The sequence below is a fragment of the Nannospalax galili genome, unplaced genomic scaffold (genome assembly GCF_000622305.1).
Source record: "Nannospalax galili isolate Female #2095 unplaced genomic scaffold, S.galili_v1.0 scaffold606, whole genome shotgun sequence".
In the NCBI taxonomy this organism is placed as follows: domain Eukaryota; kingdom Metazoa; phylum Chordata; class Mammalia; order Rodentia; family Spalacidae; genus Nannospalax; species Nannospalax galili.
The window spans coordinates 1,449,303-1,474,104 of NW_008355477.1; the positions used below are offsets into that span (position 1 = coordinate 1,449,303).

At 42.6% G+C, this 24,802-nt stretch overlaps 1 protein-coding gene across 2 annotated transcripts in view; it reads right to left on the reverse strand.

Moving 5' to 3' along the window:
* The window catches only part of Prps2 (phosphoribosyl pyrophosphate synthetase 2), a 38,616-nt gene extending 14,338 nt beyond the window's left edge, over positions 1 to 24,278 (reverse strand). The window contains exons 1-4 of one of the 2 annotated variants that reach the window (XM_008852899.3): positions 24,043 to 24,278; positions 15,303 to 15,486; positions 5,799 to 5,897; positions 3,984 to 4,108 (exon numbers count right to left, since the gene is read on the reverse strand). In XM_008852899.3, the coding sequence (XP_008851121.1) occupies positions 3,984 to 4,108; positions 5,799 to 5,897; positions 15,303 to 15,486; positions 24,043 to 24,164 (530 nt within the window). In that variant the 5' untranslated portion in view covers positions 24,165 to 24,278. Of the gene's footprint in view, positions 1 to 3,983; positions 4,109 to 5,798; positions 5,898 to 15,293; positions 15,487 to 24,042 lie in introns of both variants that reach the window. The other variant, XM_029556011.1, reaches the window with a different exon arrangement.
* Positions 24,279 to 24,802: the final 524 nt, after the last annotated feature.

Sequence of the window (24,802 nt, forward strand, 5' to 3'; positions counted from 1 at the left end):
GGAAGAATTTGGGAGGCCCAGTTTCATTTTGGCTCATGGTTTGAGGGAATAAAGTCAATCATCAAGGAACGCAGAGCTGTAGACAGGTCTTTGGTGGCTAACACTCCTGAAGTCTTCGTGGAATAGGAAATAGAAAGCAGACTAGAAGCTGAGTCTCAAGGCCCACCCCACAGAGTCCTAGTTCATGTGGCCAGGTCCCACTGACAAAGGTTCTATAATGTCCCAAAATAGCACTACCACTGAGGACCAAGTGTTCAAACACAAGAGCTTATAGGAGACATTTCACATTCAAACCACAACAGCACATTACACATTGTGTTAAAGAATCAGGGTGCTATGTGTTTGAATAACACAGTCCTGACCCTGGAAATAGCAAATGGAGCAAGTCACCTTTTGTATTATTTCAATTTATTTTCTCTTATTCCATTTATTTACTTATTTACTTATGTGTACATATGTGCATGTGTGTCACAGTTTGTGTGTGTGTGTGTGTGTGTGTGTGTATGCGTGTGTGTGTGTGTGTAGGTCAGAGGACAACTTGTGGGAGACGGTTCTCTCCTTCCAACCAGGTGGGACCCAGGAATCAAACTCAGGTCAGTCTTGACAGCAAGCACCTTTACGTACTGAGCCATCTCACTGGCTATTTATTATTATTTTTTTGCTGAGAGCATGCATTATGTTTTTGAATATGTATAGGGTTGGGATAGGAAAAAAAAGAAAAAGGAGGAGACAGGGGAAGGGGGATGAATTTATGATCAAAATACAATGTATAAAATTCTCAAAGAAATAATAAAACTGTTACTGAATACAAACCTAAAATAAGAACAACAAAAAGAAAGAAGGAAAGAAAAAAGGAAGGAAGAAAAACAGGTGAAAAGAAGTCAATGGAATCTATTATTCTTTGGGATTACTCTCTGTCAAAGTTATATTTTCTGGTGGTTGTTGTTGTTAATGCCAGAGAATAAAGTCATGCATTGTACGATTAATTGATATGAATAGTTCTCTAAATATAGGTCCATACATATAGAAAGACTAGTGTGGCCAGAGGCTAGCGTCAGGGGAAAGGGGAAGCAACTGCTAATGGGCACAGGGTTTCCTGTTGATGAGATGAAATATGCTGGGAGTAGACAACAACGGTGATATACTGAAAATAAGTGAGCTCTATAATTTAAATGTGTGAACCGTAAGTATGTGACTTACAACCCAATAAAGCTGTTATTACAAACCTAGAGCAGCAACTAGTCCTAGACCTTTGGCCTACAAGAGATTTGACAGATTTGAGAGCATATTCTACCATGGAATGTCACGAAGCGTTTGTATCAATGTCTAGCAGAAATGACTCTGAAAAGTTGCTCACATTTTTAAGTGTATGACAACTTCACATGGCCCAACCTCAACAGGCTGCCCAAGGTCACTACTGTGCCAATCACTCTTGGTGCCAGAAAATGCGGTGCTGCTCCCTACCCCATTACTGCCTAGATGGGGGCTTGGGAAGCTAAGTGTTGCTGCTGTCTTTTATATGTGTGTGTTTCCTTACTGTGCAGAGCCAGTTTCAGCAGATGTCAGAGGCCCCTCTACAGCTGTGGAGCCTCTTTCTGCCTTCCCTTCTATGATGGGACTCTAAGTGGCCATTGAATGGCAGCTGAGAGAATACAGTAAATGGGGTCTTCTGTTTTCTGAGAATCAGGACTGACATTAGCAAAGATGGGCACTGGGACTGCTTTTTGAGCTGCGTCTCAGCTTTTATGTTCTAGTTCTCCAGCTGAGCAGCAGGTGGATAAGGGTGCCAAATGAAGAAAAAGTTTCTGTGTGTGTGTGTGTGTGTGTGAGAGAGAGAGAGAGAGTGCGTGCGTGCATGCACGTGTGTCGTGCTGGAGATGGAACCCAGAACTGTAGGCATATATAGCAATCACCCCACCACTGAGTCACACCCTGGCCCCTGCACTTTCAAATCCTTGAGAAGCTTGAACGTCCTTCTTAACTCTGATCTCAAATTCTGAACATTCATTTATGAGCCTCCTAGCTTTAGCACTGGGCTGACGGGTGGGGGTGTCTCTTACCTCTCCCTTTCTTACCGTAGTCTCCAACTGGAAAAAAAAAAAGACAACCCAAACAAACCTCCATTCCATTGTTCCGACTTTGTAGATAGTGGCTGACAAGTTTCACAAGATGCAGGGTCACAGCCTTAGTTTGCAGTGAGCACAGTGCATCAGAGCAGCATTGTCTTCTTATTCTTGCTGCAGTCTCAACATCTGTGCCCTCGGGGCTCACACATTATTTGAAGCTCTCTCTGAAGCCAGTTGGATCTGACACTCAGCACCACTTTCTTAGCTGCTTACTATGCCAGTGCTAGCTGGTTTCTGTCTTTTTGCTCGTTTGTTTCTTTTTTTTAAATTTGTATTAATTTTTTAGATAGGATCTCCTTGCAGCCCCAGCTGGCCTGGAACTATGTAGACCAGGCAGGCCTCGATCTCACAGATATCTACCTGCCTCTGCCTCCCGAGTGCTAAGATTAAAGGCGTGCACCCCATGCCCAGCCTCTTGTTGTTTTATAAACTTGCCTAATTGACAGTCATTCTATCACTTTAAGGCACTGGCTGGCTATGCCCTGCTGGCTACAAACTCTGGGTCCAGGCACAAAGGGCAATGTTGGATAGCTGCCCTTGAATCATCAGAGATCAGGTGAAGTTGTGTGGTGACTGCTCCCAGACCATTTGGCACTGAAGAAATCTTTCTCCACATGGACACTGCAGCTGGGACTGGTTTTCACACGAATTTTCTTACCCTAGGGAGTCCATCATCCCAGAAAGAGTATATACTCACCAGAGTGTTGCATTGGCTTGTGGTTGGACTTCTCGTTTCTATTTTCTCCAACCAAAGGCTCTGTTTACTGGCTAAGGTCTCTTCTTTATGAAGGACCTTGCATACCAGGAGGCCAAGATCCAAGTCTCTTCCCACCTCATCCCATCCCCTAGGCCACCAGAGCACAACTTTCAGCCCATTCCTTAACATTTCTCTTACCTGGTCTACATATATACATTTCTTTTGTAAAATTTCGCTCTATTCGGGCTACCCCATTCAAGTGTTTGTGGTTGGAAGGACTAGCTTAGTCAGTTATACTGTTAACTAAAGTCCTTATTTCCCAATTAAGTTCATTACTTTTATAATCAGGAAATAACTAGATGAAATTTATATTCATCATTAAAACAAACCTGTACATATGGACTCTAAATAACATATATACAAAATAGATATACACATATATAGTGAGCATATATGCATTTCTTCTGCTTTCACAAACGATGAAATGGTAACAGGATTTCTGCTCAGGAAGCAAAGGGCCTACTTACTTACTCATTTGCAAAGTGTTAAGTAATTTAAAGCAAACCTTCCCTGGACCTCAGTACTATGGCACTTGCTTAGCATGTCTGAGACCTTGGACTCCATTCCCAGCAAAACACACACACAGATGCACACGCATGCACATGTGTGCACATGAGGACACACACACACACACACACACACACAGAATGCTGTCTTTTTTTTAATTGTCAAGTGTCTGTGTGTGGTGTGCATATGTGCCAGTATATGTGCTTGCATGTATGCACACACACGTGGAGGCCTGAGGTTAATCTTAAGAATCTTCCTCGATTGCTGTTCTACTGTATTCATTGAGGCAGGGTTTCTAAATCAAACCCAGAGCTAACTAATATGGTTAGCCTTGCTAGCCAGCTTACTTTGAGGATTCCTGTCTCTGTCTATCAAGGTTAGAATTACAGGCAAACAACCACGCTCATGAGGCATCTTCATAGTTTCTGGGGATTTGAACTCCAGCCCCCATGCTTGCAAAGCAACTGCTTTAACCACTGAGAAATCTCCCCAGCCTATAAATCATGCTTTCTTATCTAACACAGAAAGAAATACAGAAAGGAGAAAAGAACTAGGTAAAGAGAGAACTCTGCATAATGTTGCTTGCATGATACCTTTTGGCTCCCCCCGCATCTGGGGAAACGATGATACAGTTTCTCCACTCAGTGATGTTCTCCCGAATCCACTGCAGGACTGCAGGCTCCGCATATAAATTATCCACAGGAATATCAAAGAATCCCTAAAAGGAGAAATCAATGTCACTTTGTGGGTTTTCATTTGATTAAATGTGAAATTTATTGGTGAGCCTGATTGGTGGGGTGGGGATGGGGTTCATCACAGTGGAAGGCTTCATGAGTGCAGGGCCCATCACTTGTCCAAAGAACCATAATGGGATAAATTTGACCTCACAGTCATTGGGGACAAGCTCCTTCTTAGATATTACATCTTCAAATTCCATCTGAATTAAACTTGATAAAGCCTCACTTCTTTGAGATATGGATCTTTCTGCAGCCAGGGAACTTGAACTTGACCCTGTGCAAGGTCTCAATCACATGCACTTATTTTGTAGGTTGGCACAGATAGACATAATTGACCTGGTCAATATGAACAGCACTGCAGGACAGTGGGGGGAAATATGTGTTTCTAGCACTTACCACAAACTTTACATTCGTTATATATCATAAAGAAGGCACTGTAAATTTTGGACTGTGTTAGTGATAAAAGAAGCTATGAAGAAATTAATAATGTGTATTACAGGGTTGGGAGATGGTTCAGTGTGTATAGTGCTTAGTGTACCAGCATGGGGATCTGAAAGTGTGTGTGTGTATGTCCATGTACATGTGGAAGCCAGAGGCTAACAATGGATTGGGTTTCTTCACCACTTTCTTTTTTTTTGTTTTATTTATTTATTTTTATTTTATGTATATGAGTGTATTGCCTGCATGTATGTATGTGAACCCATGTTGTGCAATGCCCACAGAGGTCAGAAGAAGGCATTGGATCCCCTGGAACTGGAGTTACAGATGGTTCTTAGCTGCCATGTGGGCACTGGGAATTGAATCCGGGTCCTCTGCAAGAGCAGCCAGTGCTCCTAACTACTCAGCCATCTCTCTAGCCCCTCTTAGTTTTTGAGAAAGAATCTCTCACTGAACTTGGACCTCATCACACTGGGTAGACTGGTTAGCTAATAAGCTCCAGGAACCCAACTATCTATCTCCACCTCCCCTCCACTGGACTTACAGATGAATACTACCATATCTAGCTTTGACATGGGTTCTGGAGATCCATTTGCCTCCAGAAGTTGAAATGAAATTACATAGTGCATACTAATAAGAAGCCACTTCTGCATCCCTGAAACTGACTGGAGGCAAGATGTAATAGGGACCAGAAGTATCAACATAAAATTATGTCTCCAAATTCAGGGAAGACAAAAGACGGAGAGAGTAGCCATGCACCAAACTTCAGTAATGCTGACTCGTTTTAAAATTATTTAACTTAAGAGGTCACTAAGATATAGTTTGGTTTCTATTGCTATGTTAAACAACTGACAAAAAGCAACTCAGGGAAGAGTTAATTTTATCTTAGTCCATCATCAAAGCAAGAACTCAAGGCAAGAACCTGAAAGAGAAACTGAAGCAGAGACCATGGAGGAGTGTTACTTACTGTCTTGCTACCCCAGGTTTACTTAGCTACCTTTCTTATGTAGCCCAGGCCCACTTGCTCAGGGATGGCACTGCCCACAGTGGGTTGGGCCTTCCTACAACAATGAACAACTAAGAAAATGTCTTGCAGACATGTTCACAGGTCTGTCTGATGGAAGAAATTCCTCAACTGAGGTTCCTTCTTCCCAGGTGACACTTATTTGTGCTAAGTTGACAGAAACTGACCAACACAAGCCCTAACCACTAGCAAAAGGAAACTGTTGGTACCTGAATCTGAGAGGCATGCAGGTCCATGGTGATGATGTGGTCAGCCCCAGCAACGGAGAGCATGTTGGCCACAAGTTTTGCAGAAATTGGAGCACGGCTCTAAAAAATAGCGACAAGATTTGATAGTAGAAAAAGATGAATACAGGTAGATTCATCCCACAAAGATATACAATGAGGAAAGCAAACTACAGATAGAACCAATAAGGAAAATTACAAGTCATGATAACAAAAGATATATTCATTCCATTTGGTCACTAAATATTCACTATTGCTTGGCATTTGTTTTCTGAAATAGTTTCCTGTAGCCTAGGCTGGCCTCAAACTTGCTATATGGCCAAGGATGATCTTAAATTCATGATCTTCCTTCCTCCACCTCCTGATTACAGGCATGTGCCACCATGTCCAATTTATGTGGTACTGGGGATTGAATGCAGGTCTTCTTATATGCTAGGCAAGCACCCCACCAATTAAGCTATATCCTTAGTCTTACATACACTATTGCCAGACCATGCACTTGACACACTATATAGAACACAAATATTAAAGAAGCAGTCAAATAGATTTATTGTACATGTAACATCACAATTTCTATATTTCAAAATGTAAAGCATGCTGAGGTTTAACAAGATGGCTTAAGAAATCTCTTCTAATGGAAGATCAGCCCAAGTGGGCAAAACAGTGTTCTAGAAAAACAGACTGAGAAATGTAAGGTCTCCAAAGCCAAGACACCATCACACAGTGTAGCCAGGACCTAAAAGAAGTCCAGGTTTATAAAAGAACTGCCCTGTCTTGACATGAGTTTATTAATAATATATTGACATATCAATTATACACATACACACATATATGAAGAATGTGTGTGTGTGTGTGTGTGTGTGTGTGTGTGTGTGTTATGAAGAATCAGAGGAAATAGCTTAAATGTTACAGCAGGTATTTCAAAAAAGTGAAATTTTGGAGAACTGGTTTTATTTTTATCCCCATCTCTACTTATTTATTTTATTTTTTATAAGTATTTGTCTACACGTATGTAAGTGTAATCTGTGTGTGCAGTGCTTACAGAAGCCAGAAGAGGGTGTTGGATCCTTTTCATATGATAAAAAAGTCTGTAATATCAGATTCTCAATGCTTCATAATTGGCCTCATTCAGAGAATTACTTAGCCAAAATTCCAGGATAAAAATAAAATACAGATTGATGGCCATGACTTATTTGCAAAATAAACTCATCCACAATGCTAACCAATTCTGAGCTCTTACTATGATCTTATAAGCAGCCACTATAGTTTGAATGCATTTCCAAAAGTCAGCTGGCAACTTCATAGTATGAAGAAATGGGGAGTGTTCAGGCCATGGGGGCTTTGCCCTTGTTAATGAGATTAAAACCCTGGTTAAAAAGAAAAGGCTTCAGGCTGTGTTCTGTGAGCTTGCCCTTTCATCTTCTGCCATGTAAGGATACAGTGTTCCCATTTTGCAAGATAAAACTCTTCCTAGTCACTGATCAACTTCTGCCTTGGTCTTCGACTTCCAGATTCCAGAATTGACAAAATATACTTCTGTACTTTCTAAATTAACCAGTCTGTATTTTTTTAAATTATAAAAACGCAGAGTAAGGCATGGGGAGAAATTTTCACAACTCTCTTCAGTGGCATCAAATGGTTCTTATCTCCAGAATCAAAACTGAGGCAATATTTTTTTCTTTTTCATTATTATATTAATTACTGACACAAATTAGTTGTATAAATTAATAGGCTTCACTGTGCTGTGATATATACACACATATACACTTATTATGACCACCTTTTCAACTCTCTCCCTCCACTATATCCTTGTTGTCCTTTCCAGCTCTTATCCACAAATTTGGGGTTTTGAAGTTTTTCACAGCATGTTATCAAAATGATTCTTTTAAAAGATTTATTTATTGTTTTTTCATGTGTACAATGCTTGCCTGCATATACGAATGTGCATCATGTGTGTGCAGTGCCCACAGTGGCCAGAAGAGGGAGTTGGATCTCTTGGAACTGGTGTTACAGGTGGTTGTGAGCCCCTCATTGTGGGTCCTGGGAACTGATTCTGCATCCTCTGTAAAAGCAGTAAATGCTCTTAATCCCTGAGTCATCTCTTCAGTCCCGATTCTTATAAAAAGTTTCATTTACAACTTTAATCCAAGAGAAAGAAAAATCAGTTTAGCATTTATGGAAATGTGGATTAGCCCAAACTAAAACTTTTGATTCTCCTACTGAAAAGATACAGAAAAGCCAAGTGTTCTTCTATCAGCCTAGTAATGACAAAGAGTATCAGGTATTCCAAACTGTGGTGAAAGCAAATGGCATCCTTCCAAAAGTATAAATATGACCAGCTTTTAAAAATAATACAGAATTATAGGGGCCAAGATAGCTCAGTCAGTCAAACGCTTTCTTTATAAGTATAATGACCTAAATTCAATCCCCAGACCCCACAAAACAAAGCTGAGTGCAGTAAAATGTTCTCATAATCCTTGTTCTGGGAAAATAGAGACAGACAGATTCCCTGGGGCACACTGGCTAGCCTAGACTACCTGGTAAGTTTCAGGTCAGTGAGAAACCTGTCCCCCCCCGCCCCCCCAAAAAAGGCGGACAGCATCAGAGACCAGAGAAATGACAGTTGAGGTGGTCCTCTGACACTACGCACATATAGACACACGTATGCATGTGTACACACATAAAAAATTACAAGATTATAGAGGCTAGTGTCAGTTAAAAAAAAAAGAAACAGCTTATCAGTGAAATATGAACATGATCTTACAAATGATTTTGAAAAAAGAAAAAAAAATTGGGCTGACAGTGCTTCATCACTCTCAGACGTAATTATTCACTACTTTGCTCATAACCTACTGTTCCCACCAGGGGAAAGAAGTAGCAATTATCGAGGAGTGTCTACTGTGGCGGAAGCCAGCAAACTACAGCTCAGGGGCTAAGGACGGTTTCCACATTTAGAAAAGCACCGGAAAATAGATGAAAAATGGGATATTGCAGCATGTGAAGGTTATGTAAAATTTCCTAATTCAGTGTATATAAGGTACCACTGGAAGCCAGTCACACCCATTTATTTACATATTGGCTATGGAAACTACACTAAAACACGGAAGGCAAACTGTCACAACAAAAACCCCATGGTTCACAGATATATTACTTGGTTCTTTCAAGAAAGTTTGTCCACACAAGTACTATGAGCCAGGTACTTCATCAATAGGAGCAAATACTGTTCTTGGTCTTCAGATGAAAAGGCTGAAGATGCAGAGTTTAAGAAACTTTTTCAACAGCAAATTGAGTAAATAACAGTGTTGGAATTCAAACTGAAGGCCGCCTCGTTGCAGAGCTGCAATTGCAGAGCTCCTGCCACATGTATTACAATTATTATTGCATCATCTTCACTTGCCCTTGTGAATCTTCCATTCTGTTGTGTCATCATTTAAGAAACCGTTTCTTTCCTGTGAGATGCTGCTCCTGGGTTCTGGTACCCACAAACCAGAGCCCAAATAAATTTTCCATATATATATATTTTTCCATTTATATATTAAAAAAAAGATTTTTTTGGGTTCTTTTTGTAGGTACTTTCTCAATACAGTAATTATATAGAAGAATTTCATTGTCTCATTAGAGGTCATGGGTAATACAGTCCCAAAGGAAGGAAAAAGAACAATGGAAAGCCTGGGAGGGCTGCCCAGAGCTGCTCCTGTAGCCAACAAATTTTCTCACTGGGTCCAGAGATTAAGGGTAGCACATGCTTTCTATACTATTCAAATGCCACCTGGATTTCTGCCTCCCAAAGTGAAGCAAAAAGGCAGAGGTACCTGCCTTAACCCAAAATCATGTTTTGTGTCCTCACTGTCCCTTCACACTGGAAAATGGCAGTGGGAGGCTATGAAATGCAGTGCATTACCCAGTTCCGGTCATTTCTCATTTTTCTTACTAAAGCCTCATTGCCCTTACCCAAGCAGCTTCCCAGCACCAGTACATGGCCCAAGAGAGGAAATGAGAACCTTACAAGATGTAAAGGGTACACTTCAAATGACAAAACAAACTAAAAATCTTCCTTTCACCAGGTTTGAACAAAGAGTGAAATTGTTTCCTTACTATTTGAGTCCCACTGACTATCTAGGCTTATTATAAGACATGGTTCCATGGCCAACTAGGGCATTCAATGGGCAAAGACTCTTGCTGTGCAAGTCTGAGGACCTGCATTCAACCCCTGGAACCCACATAATGGCAGAAGGATAAAACCAACTCCACAAAGTTGCCCTCTGACCTCCATAAGCATGCCATGGCATGGGTGAGTTCATACACACACTTCACACGCACATATACACACTAATAATAATAAATTAAATAAGGCTTTAAAAAAAGAAGTCATGGTTCCAGAACAATCCATGGGTCACCATTGTCGACCTCTAAAGTCAGTCTATAGGCTACAGACCAGTGGCCATATATCAGACTTGCTCAAGACTTGTTTCTTGGCACAATCATCCTTGAGCATGCCTTTAATCTCTACACTCTCCTGTCTGAAGTGATCAATGGTAGAACACCAAAGCTTGACCAGACCTGAAAATAATCACCTTATACATCAATGACTGTCTTTAATACCCAGTGGATGGCCTAAATGTTGGTACCTGATTTAGGACTGCTGACCTCTAGAACTGTAAGAGAATGCATGGTGCCTTAACCCATTTTGTTTGCAGTTATTTGTTGCAGGGTTGCTAAGAAATAAAACACCTCTACGATTCTTTCTTTCCTCTAACAGTAAGTGTCACTTGTCTGAGCTGCCCTACCCGCTTTCTCTCAAATGTCACTGGATACTTGCCTCTGAACAAGTCTTATCTTTTTTATTTGTAATTCATTTGAAAAGGCATGGAACACTTATTCAAAATGCTACCAAAAGGAAAACACATCTAAATGTCTAACAATGGGAAAACTGGTAGATATCTGGTCAGAAAATGCAGTTCTGCAAAACAATTAAAGGTACTAGGGAAGCTATCAAGAAGACTCAGTAGGTAAAGGTGCTTGCCACCAAACCTGATGGCATCAATTTGATCTCCAGAACCCAGATGGTGAAGGAGAGAACTAACTGCCATAAGAAGTTATTCTCTGACCCATGCATGTACACACACACTAATACCAACACTATGGTTTAGATATAGCTTGTCCCCTTCTGGTTCATGAGCTGGAGGCCTGGTTTCCAGTGTGGCAACACTAAAGGTAATAGAGCCTTTAAGAAGTGGGGCCGAGGTCAGTTGGTATCACCCTCAGAATGGGTCCATGCAGTTTTCTCAGGGTGGGTATCCAGATTTGTTCTCTTTTCCTTTTTTTTAACAGCCTATCATGGTAAGGGAGTCAAGGCAGAAGGAACTTGAAACAGTGAGTCACATCCAATCAGAAAGCACAGAGAGAGAATAAAGGGGTGCCTGCCTCCACTCAGCTCACCTTCTCCCCTTTTATGTAGTCCAGGGCCACAAACCAGGGAATGGTGCTGCACATTTTTAGGCTGGGTCTTCCTACCTACATCAGTTAACACTACGGTCCTCTACAGACATGCCTACAGTCCAATCTGATTTAGACAGCCCCTCACTGAGACTCTTTTCTCAGTGATTACAGATTGTGCCCAGATGACAAACTAATCATCACAGTGGGTTATTGCCTATGTGAATGGGTTGTAAAAAGAATGACCTTGGGCTGGAGAGATGGCTCAGAGGATCACAACACTGGATGCTCTTCCAGAGGACCTAGGTTCGATTCCCAGCACCTACATGATGGCTGATAACCATTTGTAAATCCAGTTCCAGGGGACTTGATGCCCTCTCCTGACCTCTGTGAGCATTGCAGGACATGAGTGCACGTATGTGCGTGCAGGCAATACACTAATACACATAAAATAAAAATTTAAAAATTAGAAGATTAATTTATTTGGGCCAACTATATGGTCTTAAACACCCAAAAGGAAAGTATAACCAAAGAGTAAAGTTATCAGTATATTTCTTTAAGAGTGCAAGGGATTACACTTCCCAGACATTAGGCTTCAGTCTATATAAAAATTTAGACAATTATTTCTCATTGATGATTTTGTTCCTAACCAGAAAGTACTGCTTAGATGTAAGACTTCAAATCTTGGTCTCCAATACTGTAGTGCCCACCTGTAGCTAAGGGAAACAACCAGCTATTGTTCTAAAATGATGGATAAGTTTGTTTTTCCCACTCTCTAAAAGCCTTTGAGAGTTTGATTCTAACCACTCCAACAGCTATCAAAATACCTGAAAGCAAATCCTGAATCCATCACTCTAGAGTCCAGCCTTGGAAGACAAAAGAAAAATAAGGAGGAACCCAATAGAGGGATGCTTTTGGAAGCCCTTGTCAAGAAATTCTAATGGACTCTCAAATGGACATTTGAAAATTGCCCTATTCTGACTTTTTTCTAGTTCCCTGTCTAGAATTTGTAATGCTAATTATTCTTGCCTTTACTTCTTCACATCTCCTATTCACAGGTCAAAGGCTTTCTTTTCCCCCTACAGATAAGAGTTATGCAATTTGGGAGTCTTTTTGATAGACCCACTGAAGGGGTACTTCTCTTGTCTCACCCTGCATCCCTGTTCAGCATGGAAGAAGCCAGAGTGGTCTGCGTCCCTATTCCCTATTGACAATTTAGGTAACCTCTTCAGAGGATGGTGTGATAAGAATAGGAGGTAGGAATTGGCTAGGCAGTTAGGGTAAAAAGACCCCAAAGAAAAGTAGCCAGTTTCTTGGCCAAAAGTCAGGATGTCCTTGGGCCTCATAGCAACATACTCTGTTCCAAAGGCCAAAAATGTAGAAAGTATTTGGGAATTTGTATCTAATCCTTAGAAGATTTTAGGGTTACCTCTTTAGAGGGGGGAATGTTAGAGTAGCCAGAAGCCCCATAAAAAATAAATAAATCAGAGAAGAAGAAAGAGTAGAGAAAAAAGTGATGGGGAGATATGGGAGGAGTTTGAGGGGAGAAAGCGGGCATGGATTTGATCAAAACACCTTATGTGCATGTATTAAATTCTCAATAAATTATTTTTGAAAAAGTTAAAAGATTGAAAATAATGAACTTGGCCCATTCCTTCTCTCTTGTTCTTTGCTCACACTCAAACGTGTCCCTTCTACATGTGGCTAGTTCACTTCTCCACTAGGTTGTAAGTACCACCAGGATGCCAGTTATGCTGTTTGAATCATCAAGCCTTGTTAAATAAATTCCTTTACTTTATAAGTCATCAAGCTGCAGATCCTTTTGTTATAGTAATGCAAATGGAGTATAAAACTAACCAGTACTCTAATACAAACTCTGGCTCATGGACCAAATCTAGCTAGCTACATGTTTGGGTACTGCTTGTGAGTTAGTAATGTTTTTTTTTTTTTCATAACATATTTAAATGATGTGGAAAAAGTCAAAAGAATAATTTATGGCATATAAACATAAAAATTCAAATGTCTATAAATAGGTTTTTTGTTTTTGTTGTTTTGAGACAGGATCTCCCTGTGGACCCAATTGACCTAAAACTTAATATTTGGTTCAGTCTGGACTTGATCTCAGAGATCCGCCTGCCTCTACCTCCCGAGTTTTGGGATTAAAATTGTATGACACCATATCCAGCTTATGGTTTTTAAATTATTATTATTATTTTTTAAATGAATCCCCCCACTTCCCTACCTGTTCTGTCTATCCCCCCACTCTGGACAAATTTCTCATGTTCATGTGTATTTATTTTGCTCATAAATAAAGTTTTATTGGAACAGAACCACATTGTCTGTGTCTGTTTCTGAGGTATAGAGTTGGATAATGGCAATAAAAACCTATCATTTATAAAAAAAAATCAGCTGAGTCTCCTAATCTACTATATAAGGTAAATCATATCTTGAGTGCTGAATGGAGTTCTTCAGATCACATCCTTAATGAGAAATTAAGTGAATAGCAGCGTTTAGTCCTGAGTCTGAAAACCACTCCTGAAGAGATTGGGAGTAAAATTCAAAAACAGCTTAGGCTCATTTACATGTTTTTTTTTTCATATCTGGGGTGATCTTGAGTGCTGTTTTAAAACAACAGCTTAGAGCTGATCTCTGTAGTAAGGACAATGATATTCCCTCCCCAAACTCACACCTACCCAACAAGTTGGAATGGAACCTCATTTTGGAAAGAGGGTCTTTGTAAATATAATGTAAAGATATTGAGGTGAGGTCATTTTGGATGAAAGTGACCCTAAGTCCAATGATAGTATCTTCATAAGGGATAGAAGGGAAGCCATCGGGGGACACAGGTAGAGACTGAAGGGATGGAACCAAATTAAGGGATGTCTTGTGCCCCCAGGAGCTGGGCAAGGCAGGGAAGATCCTCCCTTAGGGCCTTGTTGGAGGTTGGATCAAATTATGGTAGATTGAATGGGGACCTCCAAAACATTATGTGCATGTCCTTATCCCCAGAATCTGTAAATGGAACTTACATAGCATCTTTGCAGATATAATTAGTGAAGGACTTTGAGATGAGACTATTCTAGATGAAGGTGGCCTTAAATGCAATGACACAGTGTCCTTCTGGGAGGCAGAAGAGGAGATTCAGACACAGAGACATCTCATGAAGAAAGTGGCAGACACTGAAAGGATGAGGCCACTAGTCAAGGGACATGTGAATGCCTCAGGAGTTGGGAGAGGCAGGAAGGATCCTCCTCTACATCCTGTAAAGGGAACACGGCCAGGACACACCTTGATCTCAAATAGCAGGCCCGTGAACCTCTGAAAGAATAACTCACTGCTCTTTTAATCTACCCCTAACAAACAACACAAGCTCCCTCAAAGTTTGCCTCAGTTCTCTCTTCTCTAATGTATCTTAAGGGCTAAGAATGGTATTTTCTTCTTTTGGAAACTTACAGAGCCCTCACTGATGGTAATGTTGCTAAAGGAATAAGCCATTCTCCTTAAAAGGATTAAAAAATAACCCAGACACAATATTTATTTTAATCAAACTTTTCATTTGGGGGAGAACTGCAGAGTCACATGTAGTTGTAAGGAAAAATGAAAATATCCTATGGCCCCTTTACCCAGTCTAACAATGGAAACAGCTTGCAGAACTATATGTAGCACAGTATTGCGACTCGGACTCTCACCTTGATCCAATGCAGTGATCTGATCTGGGTGGGCTTCAGTTTGATTGTACTCATTGAAGACTGTGTGTGTCTATGTAATTGTGTTTATTTAGTTCTATCCACCACCACACAAATACACGACTTCATCATGACAAGGATAATAATGGTATTTGCATACCTTCAAAAATATGCATTGCTTGCTTTGATATATGTAAACATTAACATTATGGTGGGTTCAGTGACAACTCTGAAATAGATAAGGCGAGGATACATATTTATGTGACCATTAAGAGAGAAAGAAAGCCAACACCTCTGGATATTCTAATCAAGGCAGTTGATGAAGAAACCCACAGCAGGTTTCTAAGACAGGACACACCTCGCCTACCTTGTCCTTTTTGTCTTGGCGGGCATATGGGAAACAGGGGATCACAGCAGTCACCCTGGATGAAGACGCAATCTTGCATGCGTTGATCATGATGAGCAGCTCCATGAGGTTGTCATTAATTTCTCCACAGCCACTCTGGATGATATAAACATCTTCTCCTCTCACACTTTCACCAATCTCAACACTAGGAAAGAACAGTGCCAATCTTAGTGTCTTTTCGTGTTGTTATAATAAGATGTCCAAATCAAAGCAACTTAAGGAAGGAAGGGTTCGTTTTGGCTCACAGTTCAAGGTACAGCCCATCGTGCCTGCAAAGATGGCAGGAGCTATATAGCTGGTCATATTCCATCCAGAATTCGAGAGCAGAGCAAGTTAAAAAAAATGCATGCTGCTGCTCAGCTCCCTTTCTCCACTTACAGAATCCAGGGTCCTAGCCAGGGAATGGTGCCAACCATAGTGAGTAGGTCTCACCAGCTCAATTAACACAATCAAGAAAATCCCCCACAGGCATGCCCAGAAGCCCATCTCCCAAATGATTCTAGAGTGTATCAAGTTGACAAGTGACTATCAAAACACTGATTAATATAAATTATGTCTGTGTCTCAGGAATCCCTGAGACCACCCCCCCAAGTTCAGTGGTCCAGTACATTCAATCATGGGACTCAGCATACAGGTGAACTCCTGACAGTGGCTTATGAAGGGAATATGACACATAGCAAAACCAGCAAAGGAAAAATATTTCATGAGGGGAAGTTGAGGGACTCCAAGCCCCCTCCCTGCCGGGGACTCAAAGAAGTCCAGTTCAAAACCTCCAGCAGTGAGCTGTGACAAATGGGAAGAGTTGCCTACTAGGGAAGAGCCTTGGAGACTCAGAGCCCAGGGTTCTTTTCTTTTCTTTTCTTTTCTTTTCTTTTCTTTTCTTTATAGCCCAGGGATTTCATTGGGAGCTAGTCACATACTCACCCACTGCCTAGTGCATACCAAAATGCTAGATTCTCTGGCGTGCTGGTGTTCAGTGTAAGTCACGTTGTTTCCTAACTGTTAATCGTTTACATACAGTAAGCCATTCTTACCAAGGAATGGTGTGGGAATCCTTGCAAGAGCTACGTTCCTACAGGCCAGTGAAGGGCTTACCTCTAAGGGACTCCCTTCTACATTCCAGGCATACTCTGATCACTACTTTTGGAAAAATCCTGTTAAAGGTAGTCATGGATGTTGTCTTAAAAATTCAAATCACTGGAGCTGGGGAGATGGCTCAGTAATGTGCCGGCCAGCACAGGCATGAGGACCTGTGTTTGAATTTTCAGAACCAACACATTTCTTTTTTAATGTCAGGTGCGATGGCACATATCTATAATTCCAACACCAGAGAAGCCAGAGAAGCAGACAGGTAGATCCTCACTGGCCAGCAAGTCAACTGAATCAGTGAACTCCAGGTTCAGTGATAAATGCTGTCTCAAAAATAAAGCAGAAGAGGGATGTAAAAAGATACCTGATGTTGACCTCTGGTCTCCATGTACACGTGCAGACAATCACACAAACAGGTGTATACACACACACACACAAATTCAAATCATGATCATGGTGTGGTAGTTCAGCCTATAATCCTATTACTCAGGAGGCTGAGAGAAGAGGATTCTTGTATGTTCCAGGCCAGACTACAGAGACCCAGTCTCGATACAAAAAAATATTCTATTACGCTAATAACAGATGAAAAGCCTGAAGACAACTGATTTCAACTTTTGATATGCTTTTTTGATAGAGATTTATTTTCAAGTGTTGGGCTAATTAATGAAGTTTGCTGACTTGATTTTTCCTGAGGAATCAGGTATTGACTTCTCACTATGGAAGATGAGGATTTAATACCTCCTCTTTTCTGCCCCATCACATAGATGTGCCCTTCCCCACTTGCCATCATGCCAGTATAGATCAGTATGCAAGCTAAAGATTGACATTACATTTTAACTCTGTAAATGATATTCACATCTGAGCCATTGCATGAAAATTAAATCAATGTTCATATTTTCATTTCATATGTAACTTTCTCTGTGTGATTTACAGTACCTTTTTTTTGCTGATTTTTTTCATTACTACATTCTGATTCCATCCCACATGCCTCATTAACAATTACAATCTTGGCCAGAAGTGGTAGTGCATACCTTTAATCCCAACCTTTAGGATGCAGAGGCAGGTGGATCTCTGTGAGATCAAGGCCAGCCTGGTTTACATAAGTGAATTCCAGGCCAGCAGAAGCTATAGGAAGAGCTTGTCTGAAACATAATAACAAAAGAAAACAAATCAAAAATTTAAAAAAAAAATCAAAGCTAAAATTCAAAACTGCATGCCTGAGAATTGTATACTTATAGCCATAGAGTTTGGGACATTCACTGTGACAGTCAGTCCATCCATGCTACCTGGCTGTCCTGTAATGAGAAATAAAACATCGTGTTCTCTGGCATATCCTTTACAGAGTACTGCAGAACAAGGAATATGATCAGTTCTGATAGAACACTTATTTTGAAAAGGTAAATGTGTTCCAAAATTTGGAACAATTTGATATATCTGGGACAACATGAATATCATGTGAATTTTTTTGGCCAACCTTTTATCTTGAGAAGAGATGCAGAAAACTGGGGCTATGTGTGCAGCTCAGTGATAAAATGCTTGCCTAAGCATGCATGAGACTCTGGGTTTCATCTCCAGTACTGAAAATTTTAATGCAGAAAACTTCACTGTGCCCAGATGAATACAGCTACTTAAAAATATATAAACATAACCTGGCATGGTGGCACACACCTATAATCACAGCCAAGATGACCCTGACCTGCTGATTCTCCTGCTTCCATCTTCTAAGTGCTAGAATTATAGGCGTGTGCCACTGCACTGAGGAGTTCAGAAAAATAAATGTTGATGTTTGATCACATTCTTGTATAAGGCTCTGTTAGAGGTGTTGATAGTATACTGTAAGCCTCAGGATGACAGGAACAGAAAGGATGCTAAACATACCTCTTATTTTGAGTGCTAAAGAATTAACATAATTCTTGGATCAATGAGATGGTTTAGTAGGTAAACACAGTTGCCAAGCAAGCCTGATAACCTGAGTTCAATCCCTGGAACCCACATAAAAAGCTGGATATAGTGGTGAGTCATCTGTAATCCCAGCAGTCCTACAGAGAGATGGGAAGTAGGGTCAGGAGAATCACTTGGAAACTCAGGACCCAGCTAGCCTAGAGTACGCAATGCGGCAGAAATAAGAGTGGCCTCGCTTCAATAACGAGGAAGGAGAGAACTGACTCCTGAAAGTTCTCCTCTGACATCCACATAAGCACTGTGGCATGCATGTCTCTCTCTCTCTCTCTCTCTCTCTCTCTCTCTCTCTCCCTCCCTCCCCTCCCCACCCCCCACATCATATATCTACACCTACAAATAATTTAAAAATTAATGTAATTATAGCAAGTACAAGAAAAATTTAATTTGGAAATCAAGTATTGGAAATCAAGTATTACACAGTTCAGAGGTTGACAAAATACAGTCGTGCAACCTATTTTTGTATGACTTCCAAGCAAAGAATGATGTAGTAGGCCCAATGATGACCTCCCCACAGAAGACATCTATACCTTAATCCTTTGACTATATTAGATTACACTGCCAAGGGGATGAATATATGCAGATGGAATTAAGGATCCTAATCCACTGATCTTAAACACAGAGGCTATATTTGATATTTGGGCTCATCCCATGCAGTCAGTCACAGTGGCCCTTCAAAATGGAAGAGGAAGATTAGTGGGTAGAGTGAGAAAGGGCCATGATGACTGAAGCAGGTCTAGAGATGTTCTGTTGCTGAAGTACCCAAAAGTCCAGGGCTGTGAGCTACCTACAAAACTGGAAAAGGGGCTGGAGATGTTAGCATAGTGGGTAGAGTTCCTGCCTAGCATGCACAAGGTCCTGATTTTGAGTCCCATCACTACATAAAACCAGGCATGGGGGGGCATACTTGTAATCCCAGTACTTGGGGGATGGATACAGGAGAATCACATGTTCAAGGTCATTCTCAGCTACACTGACAGTTCAATGACAGCCTGGGATACATGAGACCCTGTCTAAGGAAGAGAGAGAGAGAGAGAAGATAGATAGATGATAGATAGATAGATAGATAGATAGACAGACAGACAGATAGATAGAAAGCTAGAAAGGAGCCAGGGGTGGTGGCACATGCTTTTAATCCCTTGGGAGGCAGAGGCAAGCATGGACCTTTGTGAGTTCAAGGCCAGCCTGGTCACCATAGCAAGTTCCAGGCCAGCTGGGGCTACAGAGAGACCCTGTCTCAAAAAGACCAAAAACAAACAACCACCCCCCCCAAAAAAAAACAAAAAAAGGAAAGAAAAAAAACCAAAAAAACAAAAAGCAAGGATTTTCCCACAAAGCCTCAAGAGACAAGGCAGTCCTGCTGTAAGATACAAGATACAGAGCAGTAACAGGGACTACACATGGCCAGCACGGTCTAAAATATTTATGATCTGGCTTTTTACAGAGAGTTTCCCAACTCTTGATCTTATGACTGTTTATCCCCAGAAGATCACATTCTTTGGCCTGCCTTTCCTCACTTAGGAACTGCAATCCTCCTGTGACCAGCAGTCCAGGGGAGTACAGAAAACACCACGGGAACATTTCTTCCAAAGCCAGTCCTGTTTCTACTCACAGAGAAGACCCTTCCAATCTGTACTGTAGGTCTGGAACAGATTGTGGATAGAAGATCAACCCAAGGAAAAGACATCCCTAGACAAGAAGGCTGAAGCACGTAACTAACCAATGATGACTAGCTGTGGCAACTAAAAGATGGCTGAAGAGCTTATAACACATTTTTGTCTCATGGACCAGGAGCTATGTCGCTTCCCTAGAATCTGAGTCCCTTCCCAAGCATCTAGGACAGAAGCATGTTTGACCAACACAGTGCTACAGAAGTGATGACGTGCCAACTTCTAACTTCTAAGTTCAGCCCTTGACGGCTGGTAGTTACTATTTCCTGTCTTTTGAAACTCTCCCTCTTGGAAGCCAGCTTCTATGTTAGAAGGGAAGCCAAGCAGCACTGTGGAGAGCTTCCTAGCCAAGCTTCCGGAGGCAAAAGGAACCCACACTGATCAGCCTCGTGATTGAGTCATCCTCAAAAACAGACCCTGCAGCCCCAGCACCCACCCTCGCCGCCACCACTGGTGGCAAGCCTTCCTTGCCTGGACCTGCACAAACTTCAGATATGGAAGCCAAAAAAAACCCCACTGCTTCAAGCCATTCCGTTCTGGATGATTTGCTAAACGGCAATAACTAGAACACTGGGTCCTGTGATACAGATGAGGACCCAGGCAGTTAACTGACCAGGGTAAAATATTACAAAATATTTGTGGATACCATCATGAATGCTGCTGTAGCCATCATGGAAGGTTCTCTGGGGTCAGTAGAGAAACTGAACAGACTTCTCCCTATACATTGGAAATGATTGTGAGATGAGAAACTCTATCTCTGATGAAGTAGCATTTAAGAAACTGGGAACAGGGAATGGGGGCTGGGTGGGGAGGACAGGGACTGAGGACTAGGATACAGCATCCAGACTTCTGGTTGTCACTCAGCAAGAAGCTCTTAGGAAGGAGTTCCTTACATAAACTGAACCAATTTTTCTCTTCTGTGCTGGATAGCTTTAGTGTCAACTTGACACACCTGGGTTGAGGGAGCCTCAATTGGGGAATTACCTCCATTGGACTGGCCAGAGGCCATGTCTGTGGGGCATCTCCTTGACTGTTGAGTGATGTGGGAGGGCCCAGCCCACTGTGGGTGGTACCACACCCAGTAGGTGGGCCTGTGTTGCATAAGAAAGTACGTTGAGCAGGGGCCAGGAGAGCAAGCCAGTAAGCAGTGTTCCTCCATGGCCTGTGCTTCAGCTCCTGCCTCAAGGGTCCTGCCCTGAGTTCCTACCTTGGGCTCCCTGATGAATTGTGACCCGGGAGATATAAGACAAATAAACCCTTTCCTCCCCAAGTTGGTAGTGGTCAGAGTGTTTTGTCACAGCAATGGAGAAACAAACTAGAATATCTTCTTTTTGCCTTTTGGTGTCTCGTCTCTAGCATCGCATAGTGAAAACCAATTAGAGGATTGTTTGCAAAGATCAATGGCTGTCCCCATGCAGTTCATGGGGAAAAAAATAAGATTAACCTTTTTAAAATTCTACATATTGCAAACATAATGGAGTCAGGCATAGTTTTGCACTTCTGTAATCCCAGCACTGAGGCACTCAGGAGATAGTGGCAGAAGGATCATGAATTCAAGGCCAGCCTCAGTTACTACAAAGCTCTGGGCGAGCCTAGCTATATGAGACCTTGTTTCAAAAAAAGGCAAAAATCAACAACAAACAAAACAACATAAACTTGACCAACTAAACAAATAAAGCATAAAATGTAACTATATAAGCAATTCTCAGACTTCTTGCTGAGAGGCTCTTCAAGACCTTATGATTTCTAAATAAAATCAAGGCTTCTATTTAATATCAGTGTATAAGCAATCACAGTGGAACATCTGAGACAGTTTCACCCAACAGCCCACACAATATTTTTAGCAGAAATCCAACACTGACCTAGCAGTGAACTGGTCTTAATTAGCCATGCTCTGTCCCAAAGAATGGTGCAGCACTGAGATAACACAGGAGGGCTTTCAAACCCACTCCATCCAGAAATGTCTCCTTTATGTAGATGACAACACCTTCTGAACAAAGAGTCTTGCTCTATTGGTGTCCTTAGAGCTACTGATACTTGGACAGGACTGGGAAAATATTGCAATATTTAAACCTAGCTCCATCCTTCTCCAAAGTCCTGGATCATCGTCTTTTCATTAAACTTTGCAAAGTGAGGGCTGGTGATGGTTGAACCTGCTTGACTAGCATGCACAAGGGCCTGGGATCCATCCCCAACACTTCAAAAACATGCAAAGTGGCCTTTCTTTCTTTGGAGAAAGGAGCTCATATGTAGACAGGCTAATCTCAAACCTACTGTGTAGCTAAGGATGGACTTGAATTCCTGATCCTCCTGCTTCTGCCTCTGGATGGCTGGGATTACAGATGTGTTCGACTACATCCTGTTTTATGCAGTTGTGGGGCTCAAACCCAGGACCTCATGCATGCTAGGCAAGCAATTCTATGAACTATCTCCTCAGAGCCAGTGTTATTCTTTGTCCACAGGCAATACCATTTGATAGTTACAATGTTTCTTCTATTAGTTTCCAAGCCACATAAATGAAATTTACCACCCAGAAAAAGGTTACATGGGTTACATTGGTTACATTGCTCAAGAAAATCACTTCTACCTTTAGTATTAACCTAACTTCTAGGTGTACCTGGTGACCCATATACCTGTAATTCCAGCACTTTGAAGGCTGAGGCAGGGGAATTACTGTGAGTTCGAGGCCAGTGTAGATACATAGCAAAATCCTGTCTCAAAAAACTTAAGGAAAAGAACAGTAGGAAAAACAAACAAACAAACAAACAAAGAAACAAAAACAAAAACAAAACCTTCCCATAAATTCACAAATTCTCATTTGACTCAAAGTCATCAAGATTTTCTACTGTTTTCTGGAGGAAATTTTAGATGAAGGTTCTTTTTTCTTCTTTATATGGCTAACTGTTCCAGCATCATTTTAAAAAGTTGTTGGTTCATCTGGTACTTTGCCAAAGAGAATGGTTATCTGTCAGTGTGTACAGTTAACTGTACCATTAGTCATAAAGTGAGGGAAAGGAAATTGATCAGAGAACTTTGTGAGCATGTGGGAAGGGGAGCCCCTCAGTTCAAGCTCTGAAGAGGACCAACGCTTGGCTGCCCTAAATACTGATGAACCCCTCTCCCCGACTAGAGAAATGGGTGGAATTTCATGCCAAACTAGCTTCTTGCTGTTGTGCACAGCTGAGCTCCATAAACACAAAGAAGTTGCAAGTCCAAGCTGCGAGTCCACGATCTTGGAGGCAGGAAAGTTAGAGGAAGGCTAGCGGCACCCAGCACGTGCGTCCTGCGTTCTCACGCTCTTTTCAACTCCAGCACAAACCTACTTTCTGGATAAGGCGGTGCTAAGCACCCTAGCTGCTCCGGAAAGTCACCTGAGCAGCTGGCAGCACCCGGATCTCACACAAGCTGGATCAGACTGTATGCAGGCAGGCCCAGGGAAGTACTGTTTGAAAGTTTCCCCAGGTAAATCCAGTGCACCGGACGGGTACAGAACCTTTCCCACCACACAAGGGTCTGGGGTTCAGCTTGGTAGGGACGCGGAAACCCGGGCAGGTGTATCCACCGATGCCCCCGACCCCCCTCACACCGTCCAGGCACCGATGTGGTGCCCACACGCTGCATCAACACTCTCAGACGATCTGTGACCGTCCTGATGTCGCCCTTCCGGACTGGGGACTAGTGGGCACAAAAGGGAGGCCTGGGCGCATATGGATTGACCGGTCGCCATGGACCGGGAGCCAGAAGCCCGGCCATCAGAGAGACAGCCTTGGACGCGCTCGGGTACTGCCGGATGGCGGGCGGCGCGCTCCCCAGCTCAATTTCTCCCTAGACGCAGCAGCGGTGCCTCTGAGGCCGCGTTGCCGCCGTCCCGCCCCGGAAGGGGGGGCGCGGCGGCGGCCGCGGTAGCCCCGGCATAAGTCAACCCCTGGACTGGCCGGACCCGGCGGCCGGGGACCCAACGTTAGCGCCAGTGTGGCTCCCACCTGGTCTCCTGGTTGCTGAATTTCTTGGTGACCACCTTGCCCAGCTCCAGGCCCAGGCGATCGGCCACGCGCTGGGACAGGTCCTGGTGCGAGCTGCCGCTGAAGAGCACGATGTTGGGCATGATGACGCGCGGGTACCGAGCTGCGCGCAGCTTAGGAGAAAAGCGACAGCGAGTGCAACGCAGATGGCTTCTGCAGTAGCTGCCGGTGGAGCGGGAAAATGAGCCGGCGGGACCAAGGGGAGGGGAGGAGCGAAAAGGGAGGAGCTGGGGGAGGAGCGGAAAGAGGGGCGGGGAGAGGAGGAACAGGAGCTGAGCTGGAGCAGGAGAATGCCAGGAAGCTGCTTCAGCCCACGCTGGCGGAGCGGCAGGTTGTGAAGCCCTGGGTGGTCCCGAAGTGTCCAGGTGTGGTTACTACGTGGGAGAGCTCAGGGCCCCACACTTGACCCCTCTGACTTGCCTTGGCAGTGGGGAGGCCAATGAACCAGATAAACTGGACATGCAGAACATTGCGGGAAGGGGCCCTGGAGGTACCTGGCAGCCAAGAACCGCCTTCCAACCCGGAAGCCCAGAACCCGATGCCTATGGTTCAAATACATCAAGGGACTACGTGGGCCAGACCCACACAGTGGCCTTCGTTTGCACCAGGCAGCGAAGCATGTTTGCACTATGTAACCACATTTTGAGTCTGGACTAAGAAAAACATATTTCCCCAAAAAGGAATTCCTTTTCTCTCACGAGTTTAGAAGTGTGTCCAAAAA